At 46.8% G+C, this 21,582-nt stretch overlaps 2 protein-coding genes across 6 annotated transcripts in view; one reads left to right on the top strand and one right to left on the bottom strand.

Annotated features, from left to right (window-relative positions):
* MLH3 (mutL homolog 3) overlaps positions 1 to 13,648 on the top strand; it is a 43,348-nt gene extending 29,700 nt beyond the window's left edge. For 2 of the 4 annotated variants that reach the window (XM_073349199.2, XM_073349198.2), the window contains 4 exons: positions 3,801 to 3,824; positions 4,069 to 4,147; positions 6,266 to 6,417; positions 8,325 to 13,648. In XM_073349199.2, the coding sequence (XP_073205300.1) occupies positions 3,801 to 3,824; positions 4,069 to 4,147; positions 6,266 to 6,417; positions 8,325 to 8,387 (318 nt within the window). In that variant the 3' untranslated portion in view covers positions 8,388 to 13,648. Of the gene's footprint in view, positions 1 to 3,042; positions 3,305 to 3,800; positions 3,825 to 4,068; positions 4,148 to 6,265; positions 6,418 to 8,324 lie in introns of those variants that run through there. The other 2 variants (XM_073349200.2, XM_073349201.2) reach the window with 2 other exon arrangements.
* On the bottom strand, positions 9,583 to 18,985 carry EIF2B2 (eukaryotic translation initiation factor 2B subunit beta). 2 transcript variants are annotated; one of them, XM_073349205.2, is made up of 8 exons: positions 18,500 to 18,985; positions 16,758 to 16,878; positions 15,618 to 15,766; positions 14,246 to 14,409; positions 13,788 to 13,883; positions 12,691 to 12,828; positions 11,877 to 11,943; positions 9,583 to 10,114 (listed from the first exon to the last, which is right to left on the bottom strand). In XM_073349205.2, exons 1-8 carry the CDS (start codon positions 18,660 to 18,662, stop codon positions 9,957 to 9,959), a joined length of 1,056 nt encoding a protein of 351 aa, XP_073205306.1. In that variant the 5' UTR covers positions 18,663 to 18,985; the 3' UTR covers positions 9,583 to 9,956. The 2 variants fall into 2 exon arrangements, with proteins under 2 accessions (XP_073205306.1, XP_073205307.1); XM_073349206.2 differs by lacking the exon at positions 18,500 to 18,985 and adding an exon at positions 18,218 to 18,480.
* Positions 18,986 to 21,582: the final 2,597 nt, after the last annotated feature.

Raw genomic sequence — 21,582 nt, 5'->3', positions numbered from 1 at the left:
ACTTTGACAGGATTAAATGTTGTAGACCGTCTCCCTGGGTTGTTGGTTTTTTTATGTATATATTTAGTTTGTCGAAAGGCCAAGCCATCTCATACACTGCATGATCTACTTAGAGACCTTCTGGGATCTCCACTGTTACCAGCTAGTTTGTGAGCCTTTCCCTTCACACATCAAAATACTGCCTGTGCCTTGATGGAGGGTGTCTTCAGGAATGTGCCAGTATCCAAGATCTCAAAAGCAGCAACATGGAGCAACCCACTGACTTTTGTCAAACATTGCACACTTGAGTGGGTGTATAGAGGTGATGCCAAGTTTGGGAGAGTAGTACTTCAATCTTTGAGTAATGCAGCTGGCTTTTAGTCTCACCACCTAAAGAGGATAATGCTTGCCAGTCACCTGTGGTGGGATCCACACTAACACATACTCAAAAAAGAGAGAACAGGTATTTACCCTACAGTAACTGTGGGTCTTCAAGATGTAGTCAATGTGGCTCTCACAGCCTGCTCTCCGATCCACACTTTTTGGAGTCCTCAGCAACACCAGCTTTGAATAGTGAGGGAATTGAGGGAGGGTTTAGGTTACTGTGTCCTGTATGTCCTTGTATGGGAGTGCAAGGAGGCACAGGGTGCATGTGCAGACACTACTATTCAAAAAGACTGATCTTGCATGCATGAGGTGGATGGGCTCTTACAGAATCCACACTGACTACAATATCTCAAAGAACCATAGTTTCTGTAGGGTGGGTGTGATGGGATGTATTTAGCACTTGGTGGCTCCCTGCTGAGGGTCCTGCAGTCTTACTACGCCCCACCCCAAGAAAGAGTAAGTTGGGGAAAAGAGCAGTGAGGGTGGGTCCCCCAAGCTTGCCTAGAGAGGACTCTCTGGAGCAGCCATTTTGGAAACTGCAGAAATTTGGTCCTCTAAGGGCTAGAGGGTTAGAAACGACCACTCAGGGCCCTGCTGGCCCAGATAAAAGTTGCTGCCTGGCCTTAGCAGTTCAGCTTGCTGGGAGCAGAGAAGTGAAGAAGAGTGTTCCTCTTGGGACAAGGAGCCTGATAATTAGAATTTATGGCTGGCTGAACTTACATAGTTGGACTGCAGAGAGAGAGGAATCTGAGGATGCAGGGCTAAACATAAAAGGGCCCGGTATGAAGAGGCCCAGGGAAGTAGCCACAAAGGTTTGAAGTAAGGAGTATATGGCTGCTGTTTATAGCATTACTGGACACAGGTAAAATGGAATAAATTCACAAAGGGGACAGGGCTTATTTGGGAGCCTGAACAAAGGGCTGAATTTAAAGGACCCAGTTCTGAGGCTGAAGATTCTACTAAGGACAAATAGATTGTTTATTGGATGTTCATTTGGACTGTGTGACTTGGCTGGAGGGCCAAGCTACTGAAGACCTACCAAGGTTGTCAGGCAATCTCTTCCAAACTCTTCCAGTCTAATGTTGGAAGGGACCTCAGGAGGTCATCTAGTCCAACCCCCTGCTCAAAGCAGGGCCAATCCCCAATTTTTGCCCCAGATCCCGAAATGGCCCCCTCAAGGATTGAACTCACAACCCTGGGTTTAGCAGGCCAGTGCTCAAACCACTGAGCTATCCCTCCCAGGGAATCAGGGGTGAGAAACGGACTGTGGACCACACTCCACTGCTTGGAGGTGCTCAAGTGGTGAGTGCCCCCTTACAGTGTGGAACCATTCTTTTCCTTCTGTTCTGGATCATCTGTTATCCCTAAAGCATATAGGATTATTCATCAGCTCTATGAGGATACATTTAGGAGCAATAGCAACTTATCATTCTCCCAGCAGGGTCACACCATTTTTTCCCACCATACAGCTTCTAGATTCCTTAGGGACCTATTCTTGTGTTTTCCTCCAGTCTGGGACCCTCTTCCTTTCTGGGACCTCAGGATAGTTTTAGCTGAGTTAATGGGACCCCCTTTTCACCCGCTCACAACTTACTCTCTATATCACCTGTAAAAAACAGCCCTTTTAGTAGCCATAACATCAGCTTGAAGGGTAGGAGAGATTCAGGCTCTTGCGTGGTGTTCCCTACAGACTAAGTGATCCTTAAGGCTCACCCTAAATTTTTTTACCAAAGATTGTCTTGGATTTTCATCTAAATGAGATGATGCATCTGCCAGTTTTCTTTTCCAAGCCCCACTCCAACCAAGAGGAAGCCAATCTGCATGTTGCTGGTATGATTAGGGCTCTTTTATGTCATCTTGACAGAACAATACCCTTCAAGAGCATCCCGAGGCTATTTGTAGCATTTGAAGATAGGGTGAAGGGTCAGGCAACATCTACCTAAAGACTAACTGGGTATGTAATTGTATTAAATCATGCCATGAGTTAACTAGATTAGATCTATTCTATCTAGGTTCTATCTGGGTTAGACTGAACTTATCGCTGTAGTATCTGAGCACCTTCCAGTAGTGCACTAAGCAATGTGACTAAACATTTGTCATGTGTTGTTTTGTTTTCTTATCCTCGCCTTAGGGAGAGAAGTGTATGCAGTGGAGTGTCATGTGTTGGTAGGGCTTTAGAGGGTTGGGGTTTTTTGGGGTATTTTTTTAAATATACATGTTATGTATTTATGTTAGAGGAAAAAAGGTTAAAGAGCGGAAGGTGGTGAGGTTTTTGATCGTCCTTAGATCCACCCATGCAAGTTATAGCCCACTTCACCAGGACTTAAGCAGCTTCTGGAGCTTCTCTGAAAAGCATACCAATTCCAGAAATTTGCAGGGAAACTATATGGGGGATCAGTCCACTCCTTCATCCCACATTATTTCTTAGTTGAGGCCTGAAGATCTGATTTCTGTTTTGGCTGAACTGTCCTGCAATCATTATTTAAATAGGACTTCTAGCATCCACCCCCTGATTATGAGGTCACTGCTTACTAGTCACCAGAAATGGAATACATGTGGATAATCACTCCCAGAAGAAACAATGGCTGTTTACTTACAATAACTGTGGTTCTTCACAATGTGTTGTCTATGGATTCTGCAACCCATCCACAACCTACCCTCCTTCCCCGTTACTAGAAAATCCTATACCACCTACGGTCTGTATTGGCGAAGAAACTGAGGGATGGTTATGCGAGCCTCTGCTCTTTATGTCCTTGGATGGGAAGGGGAGAGGGGGCATGAGCACATCCAAGGTGTGGCACCAGTGAACACTGCAGGCCAAAAGAGTCCAATCTTGCATGCATGGGGCAATGGCTCACTAGAGGTGGAATCAATGTGGACAACACATCTCTTAGAACCACTGTCACTGTTGGGTAAGCTACCATTCTTTCTTACTGGTCTTGTAATTGAACAAGCTAATGGGAGATGCTTTAAGATTAGGACTTAAACAGATTCTGGAAATTGTGTGTTGCTATCCCTTTAGTGCAGTCCTGAAAAGTTGTAGTAAGTTCGGGAGTTTGCTGGGGTGACTTCAGGCTGGTCTTCTGTCTATGGTACTTATATGGCCCTTATCATGTAGTACCTGAGACTCACAATCTTTAATGTATTTATTCTCCCAACACCCCTATGAAGTGCTATCATCCCCAATTTAGAGAGGGGAACTAAGTGACTTGCCCGAGGTACACAGGAAGTCTATGGCAGAGTGGGGACTTCAACCTGGATCTCCCACTGCCTAGGCTAATGCTCCAATCATTGGCCCATCCTTCTTGATTATTTATCACAGTGAGTGACTTGGAACTGGAGACAGTAAATATGTCCAGGTTTGGACAGTAGAGAGGAAAGTTGAGGAGGGAAAAAAAAGTAAGTGATTGATTGTTCTGCCTCTTGCTTTTCAGGAGTTGATTCAAGAACAAGTTGAGGTAAGTAGTGCTCTTCTTTTGAAGTGGGTCAGGATAGCTCTCAAGCAACCCTGAAAGTTTTGTTGCTTGAGACAGGACAAAACCTGGGAGAATACCATCCTTTAGCTCTTAAGAATTGACAGTGGGGAGATGTGGACCAGGTGGGCCCTACTAGGTCTTCCTCATCTGTTCCTTCTCTAATGTTACTATTCTTTCCTTTTCATACTCACTGGAAAGTTGGACCATGTTCTCTCTCTACTTTTAGCTATTGCAGACCACAGGAGGCGCACAAGGGACGCTCCCACTAACCTTTCTAAAGGTGCTGGCTTCCCAAGCATGCCATGGTAAGTGAGCTGAACTTCTCTACTTTTCCATTTCTACACAGTGTACTTTCTGGGGCTCTGGAATAATATGGCACTTTGAAGGGTTGCAGGAGTCTAACTTTTTAAAGACAGGGTGTCTACCAGTAGCAGGAGGCAGTTGCCCTCTTTTTGGAGAGCTCTGCCAAGGACAGAACATGCTGCCTCTGTTTGCATTGTTTGTGGCTATTATCCACATTCCTATTCAGATGTGAGATGCTGACAAAATAGAGCCCTAATGTGCATCAATTCATATGAGCTCTAGAACTTTTAATTCAATAGTTCTGTGGGAGCAGGAATCATAGAATCATAGAATATCAAGGTTGGAAGGGACCCCAGAAGGTCATCTAGTCCAACCCCCTGCTCAAAGCAGGACCAATTCCCAGTTAAATCATCCCAGACAGGGCTTTGTCAAGCCTGACCTTAAAAACCTCTAAGGAAGGAGATTCTACCACCTCCCTAGGTAACGCATTCCAGTGTTTCACCACCCTCTTAGTGAAAAAGTTTTTCCTAATATCCAATCTAAACCTCCCCCACTGCAACTTGAGACCATTACTCCTCGTTCTGTCATCTGCTACCGTTGAGAACAGTCTAGAGCCATCCTCTTTGGAACCCCCTTTCAGGTAGTTGAAAGCAGCTATCAAATCCCCCCTCATTCTTCTCTTCTGCAGGCTAAACAATCCCAGCTCCCTCAGCCTCTCCTCATAACTCATGTGTTCCAGTCCCCTAATCATTTTTGTTGCCCTTCGCTGGACTCTCTCCAATTTATCCACATCCTTCTTGAAGTGCGGGGCCCAAAACTGGACACAGTACTCCAGATGAGGCCTCACCAATGTCGAATAGAGGGGAACGATCACGTCCCTCGATCTGCTCGCTATGCCCCTACTTATACATCCCAAAATGCCATTGGCCTTCTTGGCAACAAGGGCACACTGCTGACTCATATCCAGCTTCTCGTCCACTGTCACCCCTAGGTCCTTTTCCGCAGAACTGCTGCCTAGCCATTCGGTCCCTAGTCTGTAGCTGTGCATTGGGTTCTTCCGTCCTAAGTGCAGGACCCTGCACTTATCCTTATTGAACCTCATCAGATTCCTTTTGGCCCAATCCTCCAATTTGTCTAGGAGGAGTGCCCTGTTCACAAAAAGCACATTTTTGACTGCCCCAAATGGTAAGTTGTAGAAATGCCAGTGTAGGGTGTCCTGGAGACCCTGGAAGTGCTAGTTTTCTGGATCCATGATGGACATCTGGCTCACCTTCTGGGCTTTTAGAAGCCCAGAAGGTGAGTAGATCTCACAAATGCAAGCTGCAGTAATTCTAACCCCTTCATGCCAGCAGACATGTTGCATAGTGCATTAACATTCCCCTCATGGCCAAAGGGCAAATGTGGATTGGTGGCATTGTTTCAATGGCACATCACTAGAGTCTCCAAGTCGCAGACTGCGTACAAGATTGCTTTTAGCTAGAAGAGCAGGACAAGTGCCATCTCTGAACTGCAGGATACAAGCTGCTAAGGTGAGAAATAAATGAGACCATAGATTCTCACACCCTCTGGTGTTTAGGAAAGATAAAGGTTATTAAAGTACCAGAGAGACCTTACTATCCTGCCTGGATTTGCAGTGGTTGCATTAAATGCCCAGATGTGGGAAAGAGTGGATGATTACTGAGGTGGTACTCAATCTCTAAATAGCATATGGGGTGGGTGTTCAGTCTTTCTCTGTTTGGTAGCTCCTCATTTGTGGAATGGCCTTGTTTTCAGCTCTGGAGGAAGCTGCTCATGTGCCTTGAGCTGGAACAACTGTAGCATCTGGGAAGCAAGGAAATAGTTGCCCTGCCATCTAGCAGCCTCAGACGAGACCAAGCAGCTTAGGCTATGGAAAAGGTTGTGTGTGCGTGTGCCAGGAAGGCTTCTTGAGGGAAGTCTGATTAACTGGAGCTAAATCTGAAGTCTAGTGTACTATGCTGCTGGTTTGTGGTCTCAGGGTGCGGGAGGAAGTGGGAGCTGCCCCATATTAACTTGCTATGCTGTCCATAGTTCCAAGAGGGGGGCTTGTTAGCTGAACTGAACTCTTGCCAGCACATGCTATAATTCGCCTCTCTTTTCAGGAGCTATTAAGTTTAATGACAGCTTGACTAAGGAGGAGAGCTGCCAGCTTATTGAAGCTTTGTCCTCTTGCCAGCTGCCTTTCCAGTGTGCTCATGGGAGACCTTCCATGATGCCACTTGCAGACATAGACCACCTGAAGCAGGAAAAGCAGGTACAGTGTGAAGAGCTGAGCAGAGAGAGGCAACAAACCCACAGGGTGGGTTGTCTGAAAAGATGCGTTAAATCTTGCTAAGCCTTTTCATCCAAGTTTCATACTAACCAACAACACAGCTCACTCTGTATCCACCACTTAATACAAACAGAGGTATCCTGACTGAAATAACTACTGACCGCATGTGATGTAAACAAACCTCTAACTCCTGTCCCTCCCTTAACCGTTCCTATATTATTCCTCACGGTATTGTGTATAAATGAAGACTGTGACTCACTGGGCACAAAGAGCATGTCCAGATGCTATTTTAGACTCTACTCATTTGGTGTATTGCACATTTGCCTTTAGAACCCTACTGTTAACATGCCATTTCCTGTAATATTTCTTCCTGAAGTTGTACAGACTTGGTAAGTAGCCACTGGCAATGTTTATTCAGCTATCCTGTATCATCTTAGGGAGTCACACTATTGGTAACCCTTTGCAATTGAAACACTGTTATAAACTCATCTAAAGACAAACTGGAGGGAATTCAAAGAAGAGCAACAAAAAATGGCCAGGGAACTGCAGAAGACTTATGAGAAGAGAATAAGTCTGTCTAATTTGGCTAAGGGACAACTAGTGGTGGGGGAAGAACTAGTAATGTGCACCTTTCTAAAGCTCCCTACTAAGTGTGCTGTTCCCTAAATATGTTGAGTACATGGGATATCCCACAGCAGATCAGTACTTTTTGCTTTTTTCTCTTCTTTCATAACTCAATTTCTTAGGAAATGGTTGCCTGAAACAGTACATTTGCTCTGTGTGCCTAGATGGGTAAATCTACTATTTGAAAGGTGGAATTATTTAGGATGATATGAGGAGTTATAACCAAGAGGAATGGGACGAAATAAAGAAAGAAAATCTAGGCTGAAGATCAGGAGAACATTTTGACTGTCAGGGTGGAATGATTTTTTAAAATCAGATTGAGGTTTTGTAAAACTAATTTGAAAATTTGTACTATTGCAACTTCAGATGAAAATATACAATGAACTATTTTTCTTAAATGCCACTTCCAGTAGGGTATTTGAATTTTACAAAAATAAATTGAATAGTATGGCCCTGATCCTGCAGACAAGCTGGTGAGTAACTTTACTCACAAGAGAAGCTCCGTTTACTTTAATGGGGTCACTAGTGCTTAAAATTAAACATGCTTAAGTGTAACAGCAGTGGTTAAAACATTGTATTTTTATTAAACTTTTCTCTTAGGAGCATAAAATCTTTCATTTCAAAACAAAATTGCTTCACTGTTAACAATGAAAAGTTACTTAGACTTTTAATACACAAGTTATTATAGGCACTTAGGTGACTTATGAGCACATGTCCCATTGACTTCAAATTCTGCCAGAAGAGTATGGCCTTGCCAAAGCATTTCAGCTTTCTTCATTCATGCCAGTTTATATCAGAATGTGGTGCTGGTTGCAGATATAGGAAGGTCAGTTTGCTTATCAGTTTTCTGTTCTTACAGTGAGGGTATTAATGAGGCCCTGGGCTTCTCATTTTCAGAAAAGATGAGGCTTTTAAGTGAGAGACTTAAGGGAAAAAGATGTAAAATCTAAAATTCTACTAACGAGTAAACTAATGGAAGAAACAAGTACAAAACAACTCAGCCTAAAATGAGAAGCAATGGACTAGCAAGATGTATATTAAAAAAAATAAATCTGATGTTTAATAAAAACTTGACTTTTATCCACCCTGCTGCCAAGGCACTGCATCAGATTGTGAAACTGGAAGTCACAGAGGACATTTAAAATTAGATTTGATAAAACACTTGAGCATCTTTCTGTGTGGGGAAAGGACTATGAAGGTCAGTAAAGTCCTTTTCTCTTAATGAAACTTTGTATCAATTCATTAATTCTCTCTTCTCCTACCAGCCTAAACCTAATTTGGCTAAACTGCGGAGAATGGCCCAAGCCTGGCAGCTGTTTGGGAAATAAGGACAGCGCTTCGAAGTGTGAGCTAAAAACCAGACCCTCCAGGAATGTTGATGTCACACAACCCCTCATATTTTCAGCCAGCAACGCGAAAGAAGCATTGCTGCTTGCATGCAACTCCTGAGCCAGGATGATATCAGAGGTACTACCTTCACAGCTGACCTTCTGAGGAGCCGAGATCCTCAGAAGGGGAATGTGGCAGGAGAAGGCTCGTATAGCCCAGAGAAGAGGCTTCAATGTTCAGAAATTATATTGTGTGCCTAGACGTGGCTATTCAAGGGTAGAAATAGTCTCACACTTGCAAGTGTTAAATTCCCTTCTTGTGAGAATGGCAGGACTCCTCATAGGGGAAGGGTTGTTTTAATGTATTTACAGCACTTTGAAGGTGTAGAGGGCTAAGTATTTATTAATAAACCAACAACACTTTCCTCAGGCTCACATCTGTCTGGAGTGAGTGCAGGCCATCTGCAAGATTTTGTAGACAAACTTAGAGTCAGACCATCAAAGAACCAAAAGTGTCACTTCATTCAACTAAGCATCTAATAGCAGAGAAATCCCAGCTAGCTGTTTCTTTCCTTGCCTGCAGCTTTCACAGCACATCAATCCTTTTCTCCAGGTGGAGGGGAGATCTCAAAAATATAGCCAGATGCTATCTTCTCAGTGAAACATGAAGTTGCTGGAAAAGAGGTAGTTAAGGATCCCTAGAGCACTACTTGCAATAAGAAGTCCTGCTCGAATTCTAATTTTATTCTGCCTCCACTCTTCAATTCACCCTGCAGCTCTAAATAGATTGGGGTTTATTTCTATACCAGTAAGGGGGTCACGTTACAAATTTCTATCTACTTATTAGGCATTTCTATAACACACAGGATTTAAGTGCCTAAATTAAAACAAGAATTCTGGCCCACCAGGTTTTACTGTCTAAACAAAACCAGAGGGGGGAAATATTTCACTTCTTACCCTAAACTGTGATGTAGCGTTGCTGTGCACTGTTAAGAGCTGTCATATTGCCAGAGACAGCTAAAGAGAATGCACTCTAAAGCCTTTGGTTTGTAACAGAAGGCTTTTCAGTTTGCATCCACCAAAGCAACTATAGCCATCTTGCTACAACAGCAGCTCACTGCTGGGGCCAGTATGCTGCTACTGTTTGAAGAATGAGCATTTTATTCTTGTATAGAAAATAAGCCAACAGCAGAGATCACTACAAGCAGTCTTTATTGTAGCACACTAAGGTAATGCAGCTTAGTGGCAACAGAGAATTCCATTTATACCCAGTCCATCATTGAACCAGAACTTCTGTGGAGATATACAAGAATGACAACAGGTTCCAAACTTCAAATAGATTCAAAACTGCTCCATGTGCCTTGTAATACAAGTGGTGGAAGCAAAACCAGGCCTAGATCTGTCACTGCTGCTCTTGGCTAGGGTGGAAACATTATACTCTACGCCGATGCTTCCTTTTGAAGACAGTCACCCCCATCTCTGCAGCCCTGGGTTTATTTAGCTGCTGGGTCTTCCAAAAGAGCAAGGTAGGAAGAGCCTGGACACTGAGGCACTTCATGCCAGTAGATCTTAGAGTTCATGGTCATCAGGATGGTAGAGCTCACTCATGAGGCGATAGATGTAGGAGGGCGCATTACCCCCAATGTTGGAGATGAAGAGAGTAATGAGCTCTGGGGGAACATAGTCAAACACTGGGCAGTGAACATTGATCTTTGACAGGATCTCCCCTGAAAAGCAAACAGTCATGGTATTAGAGATAAGCAATAGACAAGATGATGTGGAGTGTGGCTTCACCATACGCTGCCTGGAGCACAGGTTGTGACCCTCCCCTCACCACCCCTGAAGTCAGCACTGAAATAGCAGAACAAGATTCGAGACAACCCCAGCCATGGTAGGTTTATTTGAATTATGGATATAAATGATAGCGTTTGCCCCTGCTGATGGCTGTTGCTGGTGCTAACCAGAAGAGCCCCCGATGGAAAATTTGCAAAATGCCACAATGAAAGCCTTAATCAGAACTGTCTTAGCCCAGCGCTGGTTGGGTCCTGCTGCACAGAAACATGGATTTGGAAGGTTGGTTGCTATGTAAATGGGCACCAGAGCTGCCATCTTTTTAAAGATGGATTCTCAGAATTTAAGGCCCGAAGGGACTATCATGATCATCTAGTCTGACCTCCTACATGTCACAGGCCACAGAACTTCACCCACCAGTTCCTGCAATACACAACCTCTGGCTGAGTTATTAAAGTCTTCAAATCTTCATTTAAAGACTTCAAGTTACAAAGGATCCACCATCTGTTCTAGTTCAAACCAGCAAGTGACTAGTGCGCCACACTGCCGGGGAGGGCAGCCTCCCCGCATCCATGTCTGCCAATCTGATCCAGGGGAGGGGGAACACATATTGTCTTCTAATATGGTGATCAGTTAAGACTGTGAGAATTTAGACAAGATCTACCAGCCAGACACCTTGGAAAGAATTGTCTGTAGTAACTCTGCGCCCTCCCCATCTAGTGTCCCATCTCTAGCCATTGGAGATATTTACTAATAGTAGTCACAGATGGGACATATGCATTGTAGGCAACCTCATCATAACATCCCCTCCATAAATGTATCAAGCTCAGTCTTGAAATAAGTTAGGGTTTTTGCCCCCACTACTCCCCTTGGAAAGCTGTTTCAGAACTTCACTCTTCTGATGGTTACAAACATTCATCTAATTTCAAGCCTAAACTTGTTGATGGGCAGTTTATATCCATTTGTTCTTGTGCCAACATTGGCCCTTAACTTCAGTCCTTTCACTGCCTGATGTTTGTTCCTCTGATGTATTTTATAGAGAGCAATCATATCTCCCGCAACCTTTGTTTTGTTAGGCAAAATAAGCCAAGCTCTTTATGGTCTTTTCTTGTAAGGCAGATTCTCCATTCCTCTGATTATCCTAGTAGCCCTTCTCTGCACCTGTTCCAGTTTGAATTCATCTTTCTTAAACATGGGAGACGGGAATTGCCCACACTAACCTGGCCTTAGAAGCTCCATGGCAGAAACAAAACTATGTCAGCCAGTGGCAATAATTCATATAATATTTCTGGAGTGTTATGTTCCAAGAAGTCACATTACGTATGAACGCTACACAGAAACTAGTTTGGTTTCTGACACTGTGCTAGGGCTCTGCTGCCCACCAGCAGTCACCATCAGAATCTTGATTTTTTTTTTAAATTACTACCTGTATAAGAGAGTGTTTCATAGGGCAGGAGCCCAACTGCAAGGATGGAGTTCAGAGGAAACCCTGTTCCATTCCTCCCATCAGCCAAGTAGCATATAAACTAGGACAGTGGTCAGAGTCATTTCAGAGCTTAAAACAATGGGCAGGATTTCCTGCCCTTGGTTACAAGCTAATTCCGTCTTTAAACATGTGAGACAGGGTCCCAGTTCCTGCTGCCTTGGGTCAACACAGCTAGTTCCCCTTCAAAAACCTGCACTAAAGAGGACCAGTACCTTCTGTGAATGGCAGCACTTCTTGTGGAGAGACAAACTTGTAGAATGAATCCTCTTCATTGGGGAACTGAAAGAAAGAGCAATAGGGTCAGAAGAGGCCACCCATCCCCATTATACCATATGGAGTTGGGGCATAAGTGCTGGAAGGGACTGAGCAGAGGAAAGTAAGTGCCTCACAGCTTAGGTTTGTAGAGTGTACAGCAGTCGCCTGCAGCCTCAGACGAATATGCATGGTAACTGCAGGTGAAACTGTGCAGCAAGGGGCTCAGGCAAGCCATACATTCCTAGTTCCTTTATGCCTGCTTATATTCTGGCTGCTCTGCAGGATAGCCTGGTAGGTCAGGAGAGCAGAGAGACATGACTGTCTCAAGCTGCTCTTTAGTGACTTGAGACAGGATCCATTATTACAATATCAAAAAAGCAGAGCAGGAAAGTCCTAAAACATCTCCTTCCGCCTCTGAAGATGCGAGTTCAAATCGCCACTGGATTAAGTGAAATGAATATGATAGCTCTCAGTCTCGAGTGGATGTTGGTCTATATCATAAGAGCCCACCATTCAGGATATCTGGCAATCTGTGCTGGAACAAAGGCCTAAGCCACGTCAGTAGAGCTGTTCGGGGAAGGTCCATCAATAGGGCAGAGGCACCCTTGCGTTAGGATTTAAGTGCATTAGCAGGATTGGTAGAAGCCTTCTGGGTTGCCAGCCTGTATTTTAGCCAGTCCATGCTATCCATTACTCACTTTCATGAGCAATATAGGTCCCTCTATTTGCCACGAGATACAGCAGATGTTGTAATCAAAGTTGTTGTCCTACCTGCGGTGAAAGCTTGAACATAGGTGCACAGACGATGAGGGGAGTGGAGTGGTGTTTAGCTGCCAGTGCCAGGGTATGAGTCCCACTTACAGCAATCAACGCACCATTGGCCAAGATTGTCTTCGTACCAATGATCACCTTCCAAGTACAAATTAGTATTAGAGCACTTTGCAATGAACTGGGACAGGCAGAGAAAAGGAGCTCCAAATCCTGGGCTACTGGCTCAGACCATGCTGGGGTTAGGGGCTGCAGGTTCTCACCTTCTATATATATCACAGCAAGAGGGCATTACACTGACTAGACAGAGAGTGAAAGGCTGGGATTCTAGTTCAGCAGTGTGCTGGATCTGTTCCATCTGAGACTGGCTCTCCACAAAAGTTTTCCTCTAGAACAGCATCCAGAACTGTCAGACCTTCCAAGTGGAAGTTAGAAGACTAGCAGGCTTCATTGCAGTGCTGTGGTGCTCTATTCTCATCTCCACACGAGAGTGAGGAAAGCAGCAATTTCCTGACACCCTGCCAAAGGCTGGCATACTGCCTACTCTGTGACTTGTGCTCCAGGCAGGGGCGCAGTGCTTCCCCCTCAGAATGGGCAGGTTTTGGTTGTTTGTTTTTTATTTTAAAAAAAAAAAAAAAGCTGGAGTCAACCCTTGGCTCTAAATGTGTGTTTCAGAGCAACTCTGCCTCCACTCAAGTTCATTGTTTGTTCTAATGCATCCTGGAAATTTAGCCACTCGGGTGAGGGGCAGCTGGGATTAAGTTGGGAGTCCCAGTGGAACTGTCCCAGTGTGGTCAGTCACACTGGTTTCTGCTTGTACACTGTATCCTGCTCCCCATCCTCTGTCTTATTAAATTGTAAGCTTTTCAGAGGAGGTGTTCTATTTCTACATGTCTATATAGTAGCACTCATATTATGGTGGGTACAATATGTAAATATTAAAACCTTTCCTGAGACATCCTCTCTAGCCACCTCTTTCCAAGCTCTTTGGGGTCTTTAATAGGGGAAGCAAACTCACTTGATGCTGCCTATGGATGGCCCTATAAGGCCTGAACACCAGAACCCCACTACTGATCCCCACCCCCACCCCCAAAACCTACCTTGTTGACTCGAGACATGACAGCAAAGATGGCTGCATCGCTCATGACAGTGGTTTCAATCTCCTCTTTGGATAGACGGACGGCCATTTCATGACCCTACAGAAGAGAGAGAGTCTGGTGAGTCCCTTAAGAGGGAACAGACAAGGAAGCTCCTGAGCTGGACTTGATGCAGTGCCAGACACACAATTCAAGTCAGAAGCTACATTATCTGAGCCAGAAACTTGCCAGTGGTATAGCACATATGCTGTCCTCTAAATCACTGATGGGGGAGGCAAGGAGTTTCCCCCACTTCTTGGCCACAGCCAGCAATCCCACACCATTTCTTGGGACAGCCTGGTCACTCCCTCATGCTGAGCAGAAGTACCTGTTATTTCTACACCTGCTCCTCCTAAGGCAGATAAAAGCACTGCACAGCTACCACAGACACAGCCTGAGAACACAGCCAGCCAGGGTCCTACCTGGCAGAAGGGCGCACACTCCGCCACAATGACATGGAATTTCCGCTTGCGTGCTGCCTCCTTCAGGAAGGCCTCGACGGTGCGAGAGTAGCCAATGGTCATGATTACCTCGCTGGAGTGGATGTGCTCCAGCGCCTGCATCGCAATGTTATCAGTGGTGCCCTCTGCAAGGGAAGCCATCCAGCCGTGAGAGGAGAGTCAGGCCCTATACCTGCCATTCTGATTCCAGCCACAGACAGCACCAACAGGAGAGAGCACAAGCCCTCCGCCACTGCACACAACTGCAATTCCCTCTCCAGGGAACTATCCCATAGGCCCAAAAAACCCAACAACATACTTTTTAGAGCTTTGGGTTTGAAGGGAGAGCATCTGAGGTTTTGAGCTACAACTTGATGAAAGGGCAAAACATTCCTTATCTGAACACTGAGACCCCCAATTTGGTAACTAGGTTATTACCTGACCACCTCCCCCCCCCCGCCAAACCAGGCTGTGTGTCACATCACCCTTCGCTAAGGCAGCAAGATGGGCATTGGTGAAGCAGCATCAGTTCCGTTCCCCAGCCCCTGCACCAGCTGGGATCAAGTTAGAGTCTGGCTGTAGGTGCCTTGTGGCAGCACAAAGAGCACCACACCCTGACTTCCATAGGCTCCCAAACTGCCCAGGAAAATAAGGCATATTGAAAATCCCACCATAAGGGGAGAGGAAAGGACCAGCATCAGCTATGGTGGCCACCCTGCCCATGGACTAAATCTTGGTGCCAGAATGGGAGATGCATGAGGAAGTTATAGCCTGCCAGTACTGAATGTGGAGGGAGGTTGCCAAGCAGTGTAATCCTCAAGAGGATAGATGGTCGCTGATCTGTGGACAGATGTAGAAGACAATGACCTGTTGGGAAGGAGAACTGAAGCGGAATGCTATACCATGTGCAGAGAGAAGTTTGAGAGGTTCACAGCAACCCTCCTAGCTGTCTCAGGTGCTGCACGCAGACAATCCTTGCAGTGCATCCGCCAGGGAAGAAGTGCAGGGGAAAATATTTAATTCTGTTCCCTGCAGGACCTGAGCACACCATGGCTCCATCTTAGTCAGTTGGAGGAAGGGCTCTGCTCAGATTCTTTCAAAGACATGAGTGCAAACAGCACAGGGCTGAATTTTCCCTGTTTCCAGAAGGGGCATACTTGACACTGTTCTGCTCTCCTCACAGGACCACATAGGAAGGAATCCCTCTGCACTGCTCCCGGGATACACACATTCTGCAAGATTGAGCCTCACAACTCCCCATCCTTTCCATTCAAGCTGGGAACTGGTTCTTCCCCATCCCTAATCCCACGAACAGCCCCCTCTCCCACCCTGTGATAGAATGGTTTTCTCGTACCCAGCTCTATCAGCAGCTCACTAATAGCTTCAATCACATTAGCCCTGAGTGGGGGATAGGGAGTGCTGAAGTCCTCGCTGAGCCCTCCAGAGGTCAGAAGCTTGTGCAGTGACTCCTGCTGGTCACTCTCCTCACTGCGTCCGCGGAGCCTATGGAAAGAACACAGCCCATCACAGCAAGAAGGGAGCACAAGTAAACAACCTGATGAGGCTGCTTTTGAGCTTTGCTGTCCTTCCAGAGCAGAGAAATAAGGGGCCTTACTTATTCAGGGTCAGATAAGAGGGCCACACCTATTTTCTCAAATAGCCTCCAGAGCAGACATGCCAAACCTGCGAAAAAAACGCAGAAATTGGGCTTGTTTTTGGCTTAATTGGCTTGTGAGTTGCTTGTTGGCTAGTAGCTAGTTGCTTCTTTTTTTTGATCAGCTACTGGCAAGCAGGGACAAGGTGGGGAGAGAATCAGGGATACACAGCAGGCCCACCACAGTCCTAGACTGCACGCCGGGGAGATCTAGTCACATAAAGTGTTGGGAGTTCTTAGGGACTGGCTTGTTTTGGCCTTGTTTTGAAATGGTATTAGCTTGATTTCTGGCTTATTGTGAAAGTCGGGGTGCTTATTTACTGTATGAAAGTTGGCAACTGTGCTCCAGGGCTGTCTGTGGCAGAAAGCTACCTGAAGCTTTGCCAATAACTGTACCTCCTGAAAGCTATGTAAGTAAACTTTGAAAGCTGCAGGAGGCACATGAAACAGCCTGGCTCAAGACTGCTGCTCCAACAGAACACTCTCTCCTAGGAAAGTAGGGAGAGGACAGCATGTGCAATACAGGGTCAGAACACAGAGAGATTTGCAGCAGAGGGAGGCTTCACGCAGCAGTAACATACTAGAAGAAATGTCAGTAGCGGGGAAACCACAAGGCTCATTGTGGCTACAAACCTTCCTACAAAGGAATTAAAGGAGTTTAACCTTGAAGGTAAATCTTTGAGACAGGGAGGACAGACATCTCATTTAGACTCCTGAAGAGTCTCACAGGAGCAGCAAAGAGAAGACACCATACAGGATCCAAATGATCCTGTCCGGAAGATCTTCTCCCAGATCGCTGAGAGGGGTACACACAGGCAGCAGGGGGAGGGAGAGCTTCACCTGCCGTACTCCTCGCGAATGATCTTCAGCACTCGCCGCACCATGTTTCCCACAGTGGTCTCAGATGGCTGGGCTACAGTCATCCTCTTGCCCTCCTTCCGAATCAGCACCATCAAGTCCCCTGAAACAAGGGGATGCCTTAGTATGGGCGCTTGGGACCCCTTCAACGAGCGTGTGCTGCGGACCTGTGGGATCGGTCGACGCTACGCACGGCTCATACGGCACCTCATGGTCTCGGACACTATCCAATGATTCAGGGACATCTACATTGAACACATCACCGGCCACCGACAGTACCAGGAGGTGTGAGCCGGTACGACATTGTGCATCAACTATGGGAAAGGGACTGAGACTTTTTCCATTGGACCATATGAACTGGAACCATAAACTCACTGAATGTTAAATCCCACCAAATGAGGGTAGATCCATCCTCATCATCGTATCCGCTCATTATACTCCACACCTGAACATAGCTATTATTATAGACAATATATCCCCATATCTCAATGTCTGTACTTTGACCCGTTAAACTTTTACCCCCAATTGGGGAGATTGCAGATTATGTATTCCTTACGCCACACACTCCTAAACCGAATTTTGCACCCCTTGATAATCTGTACCTTATTCCCTGATAACCAGAAACTTCTATGCCTAAACTCTGTACCATTTTCTTTTTACTTCAACATTATCCTAATAAAATTATTAACTCTATCCTTCCAAGAACAGGTCCTGCCCACAGTCTCAAGTAACTCCACAGCCAGTGGCCCTACGCCATCTTAAAACCGATCTATCTTTCAATAGTCCTGCACCTGGTTCAATTGCTACTAACATACTGGAACAAATATTTAGACAGAAAACAGCCATGAACAAAAAATAAAAATAAAAAAAATTTCAGGTGAGCTATAAAGGTGAGATCATTCCAAACTAGTCAGGCTTTTAGATAATATTACTATGTGAGTGGATGAGGTGAAGACAATAGATGAGATGGGATTTTTACTAAAATATTTCATACTGTATATCACTAAATCCCACTCACAAAACTAAGTCAAAGTGGTTTGGATGTCACACATTCCAGGAACTGTTCAAAGGATCATAAACAGTGGAGCACTGAGTTCAGGGAGAGGGGGAAATCCAGCTGGTGGGTACTGCAAGTGTCAGCATTCGCTCTGGTCTTATTTAACAGCGCATACTGAATTGGGAAGATCTGCAAATACCAACAGGGAAAAAGAAATCCAGCGGGGTTTACGGAAAAGCGGGGGAGGAGACTCCGTATTCAGAGGGAAGTATCTCAAATCCAGGGCCGTGGTGGGCGGCAGACACTCATGTTTCTGATCAGAGAGTGTTTCCCATCAAGGCTAGAGAGAGGGCTCATTAAAGCGCTAACCCCGGGGGCAAGCTGTGATCTCAGGGTGGGTGAGAGAGGGGCGGACGGAGGGATAATCACTGTGGGAGCCAGGAACCTCGAGCGCGGGCCTGTGGCTGGGAGGAAGCATCTGGGCCCGGGCGGCGCCGAGTCCTACGGAGCAGGGAGAATCCCGGCGGCGGCTCGGGGAAGCCCCTTGGCAGCGAGATGGGGCCCCGGGGTGCCCATCACTGGGGAAACGAGCCCGGGCGCCGCTCGAGGGCAGGGAGCTGGCGCAGGCCGAGACGCGCTGCCCGTGGCCGCCTGCGGGGACACCGGCGCCCCAGGGGGTTCCCAGCCAAGGGCTCCCACGGGACCGCCGCTGCCCGCCCCGCCTCACCCGCGTTGCCCCAGCGCCCATGGCCGATGATCTTCCGCAGCAGCCCCACCGTCTGCCGCGCCGCCTCCTCTGAGCTCAACCGCTCCCCGCCCCGCTTCAGCCGAGCCACGAAGGCCTCGATCTGCTCCGAAAGCTCCGACTCCTTCTCGGGCGCGCCCGGCATCTTGGCGGCGGCGGGAGCGAACGGAGGTCGGAACTGTGGGATCGAGAGCACCACTTCCACCCGGACCCACGCCAGGGACGGACCACTGCCGCCTCTCTCCACTGCTATTGGCCAAGAGCCATTCTCTTTCTGGCCACTCCAGGCCGTTAAGCCAATCGCAGAGAAGATCGAGGCGTCTCTCGTGAGCCGATTTCGCGGCGGGGGGGCGTTGTGCAATGTTTTCCGTCCAGAGGCTGTGACCTCTGAATCTGTCCCAAACTAGCGTCACTCCAGGGCCCTCCTCCGAGTGCGGCCGCGTGGGATCTGCCGGGGCGGTGGAGCTAGCGAGGCTTCGTGGAGTCCACGTAGGGCAAAGTGAGGCCCACGTGCCTGGGGGAGGGGCTTGGTATATGGGGGCGGGTCAGCAAGCCCCTGGAACATTCTGGGGGGAAGCATGAAGGGGGCCCCACGTGCATACCTCCCAGCATTTCAAGTGGCTGAAGTGGGATGCTGCAACACTCAGGTTCAGCCTCTCTGCCCCGCCTTGTGCCAAATATGATATTATGACCTAGTGCAGGGGGTTGCAATGATGCTGAAATTTAGCCTGGCCACCCTGACGGAGACAGCAGAGGGACAGACCAAACCTGAGTGGCGCTGTGACCCTGCACCCCAAGTTGCAACACCACTTGGTTTGGGGGCCCAGAGCTAACTGCCCCTCTTCTCCCTGAGCTGCCCTGAATGCGGGAAACGTTCCTTTTGCATTGGGATGGGGCAAGGTTGTGGGTCAAAGTGAACAGTCCTATGGAACCTGGGACTGTTGGGAGTTCTGCACGTGCATCGACGTAGGGGGTGCACAAAGCAAGCCCCTGTGCCTGAGGTATGTGGGGGACAAGGCCCAAATAAAAGTGGACATGACAAAGGGAAGCAAGGCCCAAAGACCCAGGAATGAGCCCTAAAGGCCCATAGATTGGGGCTTGCTTCCCTACTCCTTCACCTCAAAATGCCCAGAAGAGGTGGAGGGGAAGTAAACCCCAGTCTTCCATAAGAGGGCTCTCATACACAACTCAAGATGCTCTTTTGTCTAACTTATTTCAGAGTAACAGCCGTGTTAGTCTGTCTTTGCAAAAAGAAAAGGAGTACTTGTGGCACCTTAGAGACTAACCAATTTATTTGAGCATAAGCTTTCATGAGCTACAGCTCACTTCATCGGATGCATACCGTGGAAACTGCAGTAGACATTATATACACACAGAGACCATGAAACAATACCCCCTCCCACCCCACTGTCCTGCTGATAATAGCTTATCTAAAGTGATCATCAAGTTGGGCCATTTCCAGCACAAATCCAGGTTTTCTCACCCTCCGCGCCCCCCCCCCCACACACACACACAAACTCACTCTCCTGCTGGTAATAGCCCATCAAAAGTGACCACTCTCTTCACAATGTGTATGATAATCAAGGTGGGCCATTTCCTGCACAAATCCAGGTTCTCTCACCTGGATTTGTGCAGGAAATGGCCCACCTTGATTATCATACACATTGTGAAGAGAGTGGTCACTTTTGATGGGCTATTACCAGCAGGAGAGTGAGTTTGTGTGTGTTGGGGGGGGGGAGCGGAGGGTGAGAAAACCTGGATTTGTGCTGGAAATGGCCCAACTTGATGATCACTTTAGATAAGCTATTATCAGCAGGACAGTGGGGTGGGAGGGAGTATTGTTTCATGGTCTCTTGTGTATATAATGTCTACTGCAGTTTCCACGGTATGCATCCGATGAAGTGAGCTGTAGCTCACGAAAGCTCATGCTCAAATAAATTGGTTAGTCTCTAAGGTGCCACAAGTACTCTTTTCTTTTTGTCTAACTTATGTTTGCAGCCTGACAGAAGGGTGAGAGACTTAGGGCTTGGCTACACTTGCAAGTTAGAGCGCATTAAAGCAGCCCCGGGTACTGTAACTCCTGAGGTGTCCACATGGCAAGGCACGTAGAGCACCTGGACCTGCAGCTGTAGCACTCCTGGTAATCCACCTCCACGCGAAGCATAAAGCTTGTTGTGCCCCGGCTGAAATGCCTGGGCATCAGTGAGGAGGAGGTGTTGCATTACTGTGCTATGATTGGCATCCAGAGAAAAGGCATTGTGACCCCCACACTGCACTTTGTGTGGAACAGTTCTTCACAAAGACTACAGGTCTCAAAGTACAACACATACTCTTGAACTGAGTTGCAACTGCTCAGATACAGTTAGGGCCTTACATACTGGGCCATCTCCCTAGACCAGGGGTTCTTACAACAAATTTTTTGGTGGCCTCAGAGTGCGGCCACCAACTCTGGCTGTAGCCATGCTGACAATGTTTCCTAAAATATTTAATTAACTTTAGGAAAACGAAATAAATATGCACATATATATGTCCAAATCACTACAATTTATTTATGTAGGGTTTTTTCAGACTCAGTAATAAAAATAATTTACAGTTCTCTCTTCTTTACTGGACATAAACAGAATAAGAACATAAGAATGGCCCTACTGGGTCAGACGAAGGGTCCATCTAGCCCAGTATCCTGTCTTCCAACAGTGGCCAGTGCCAGGCGCCCCAGAGGGAGTGAAGAGAACAGGTAATCAGCAAGTGATCCATCCCCTGTCGCTCATTCCCAGCTTCTGGCAAACAGAGGCTAAGGACACCATCCCTGCCCATCCTGGCTAATAGCCATTGATGGACCTATCCTCCATGAATTTATCTAGTTCTTTTTTGAACCCTGTTATGGTCTTGGCCTTCACAACATCCTCTGGCAAGGAGTTCCATAGGAAGAGACAGAGTAAGACCTGTTGGTTAGTTCCATGGTCTCACTACTGTGGAGAGGGACACTTCCACATGGTGGAGAGGCCTAGAGCATTTGTAAGCACAGCAGAGTGGATGTGTAGTGTCTGCTTAGCAGAGGAGAGAAG

Source organism: Lepidochelys kempii, chromosome 6 (genome assembly GCF_965140285.1).
Source record: "Lepidochelys kempii isolate rLepKem1 chromosome 6, rLepKem1.hap1, whole genome shotgun sequence".
Taxonomy (NCBI): domain Eukaryota; kingdom Metazoa; phylum Chordata; order Testudines; family Cheloniidae; genus Lepidochelys; species Lepidochelys kempii.
This window is presented reverse-complemented; position numbering and strand designations above follow the sequence as displayed.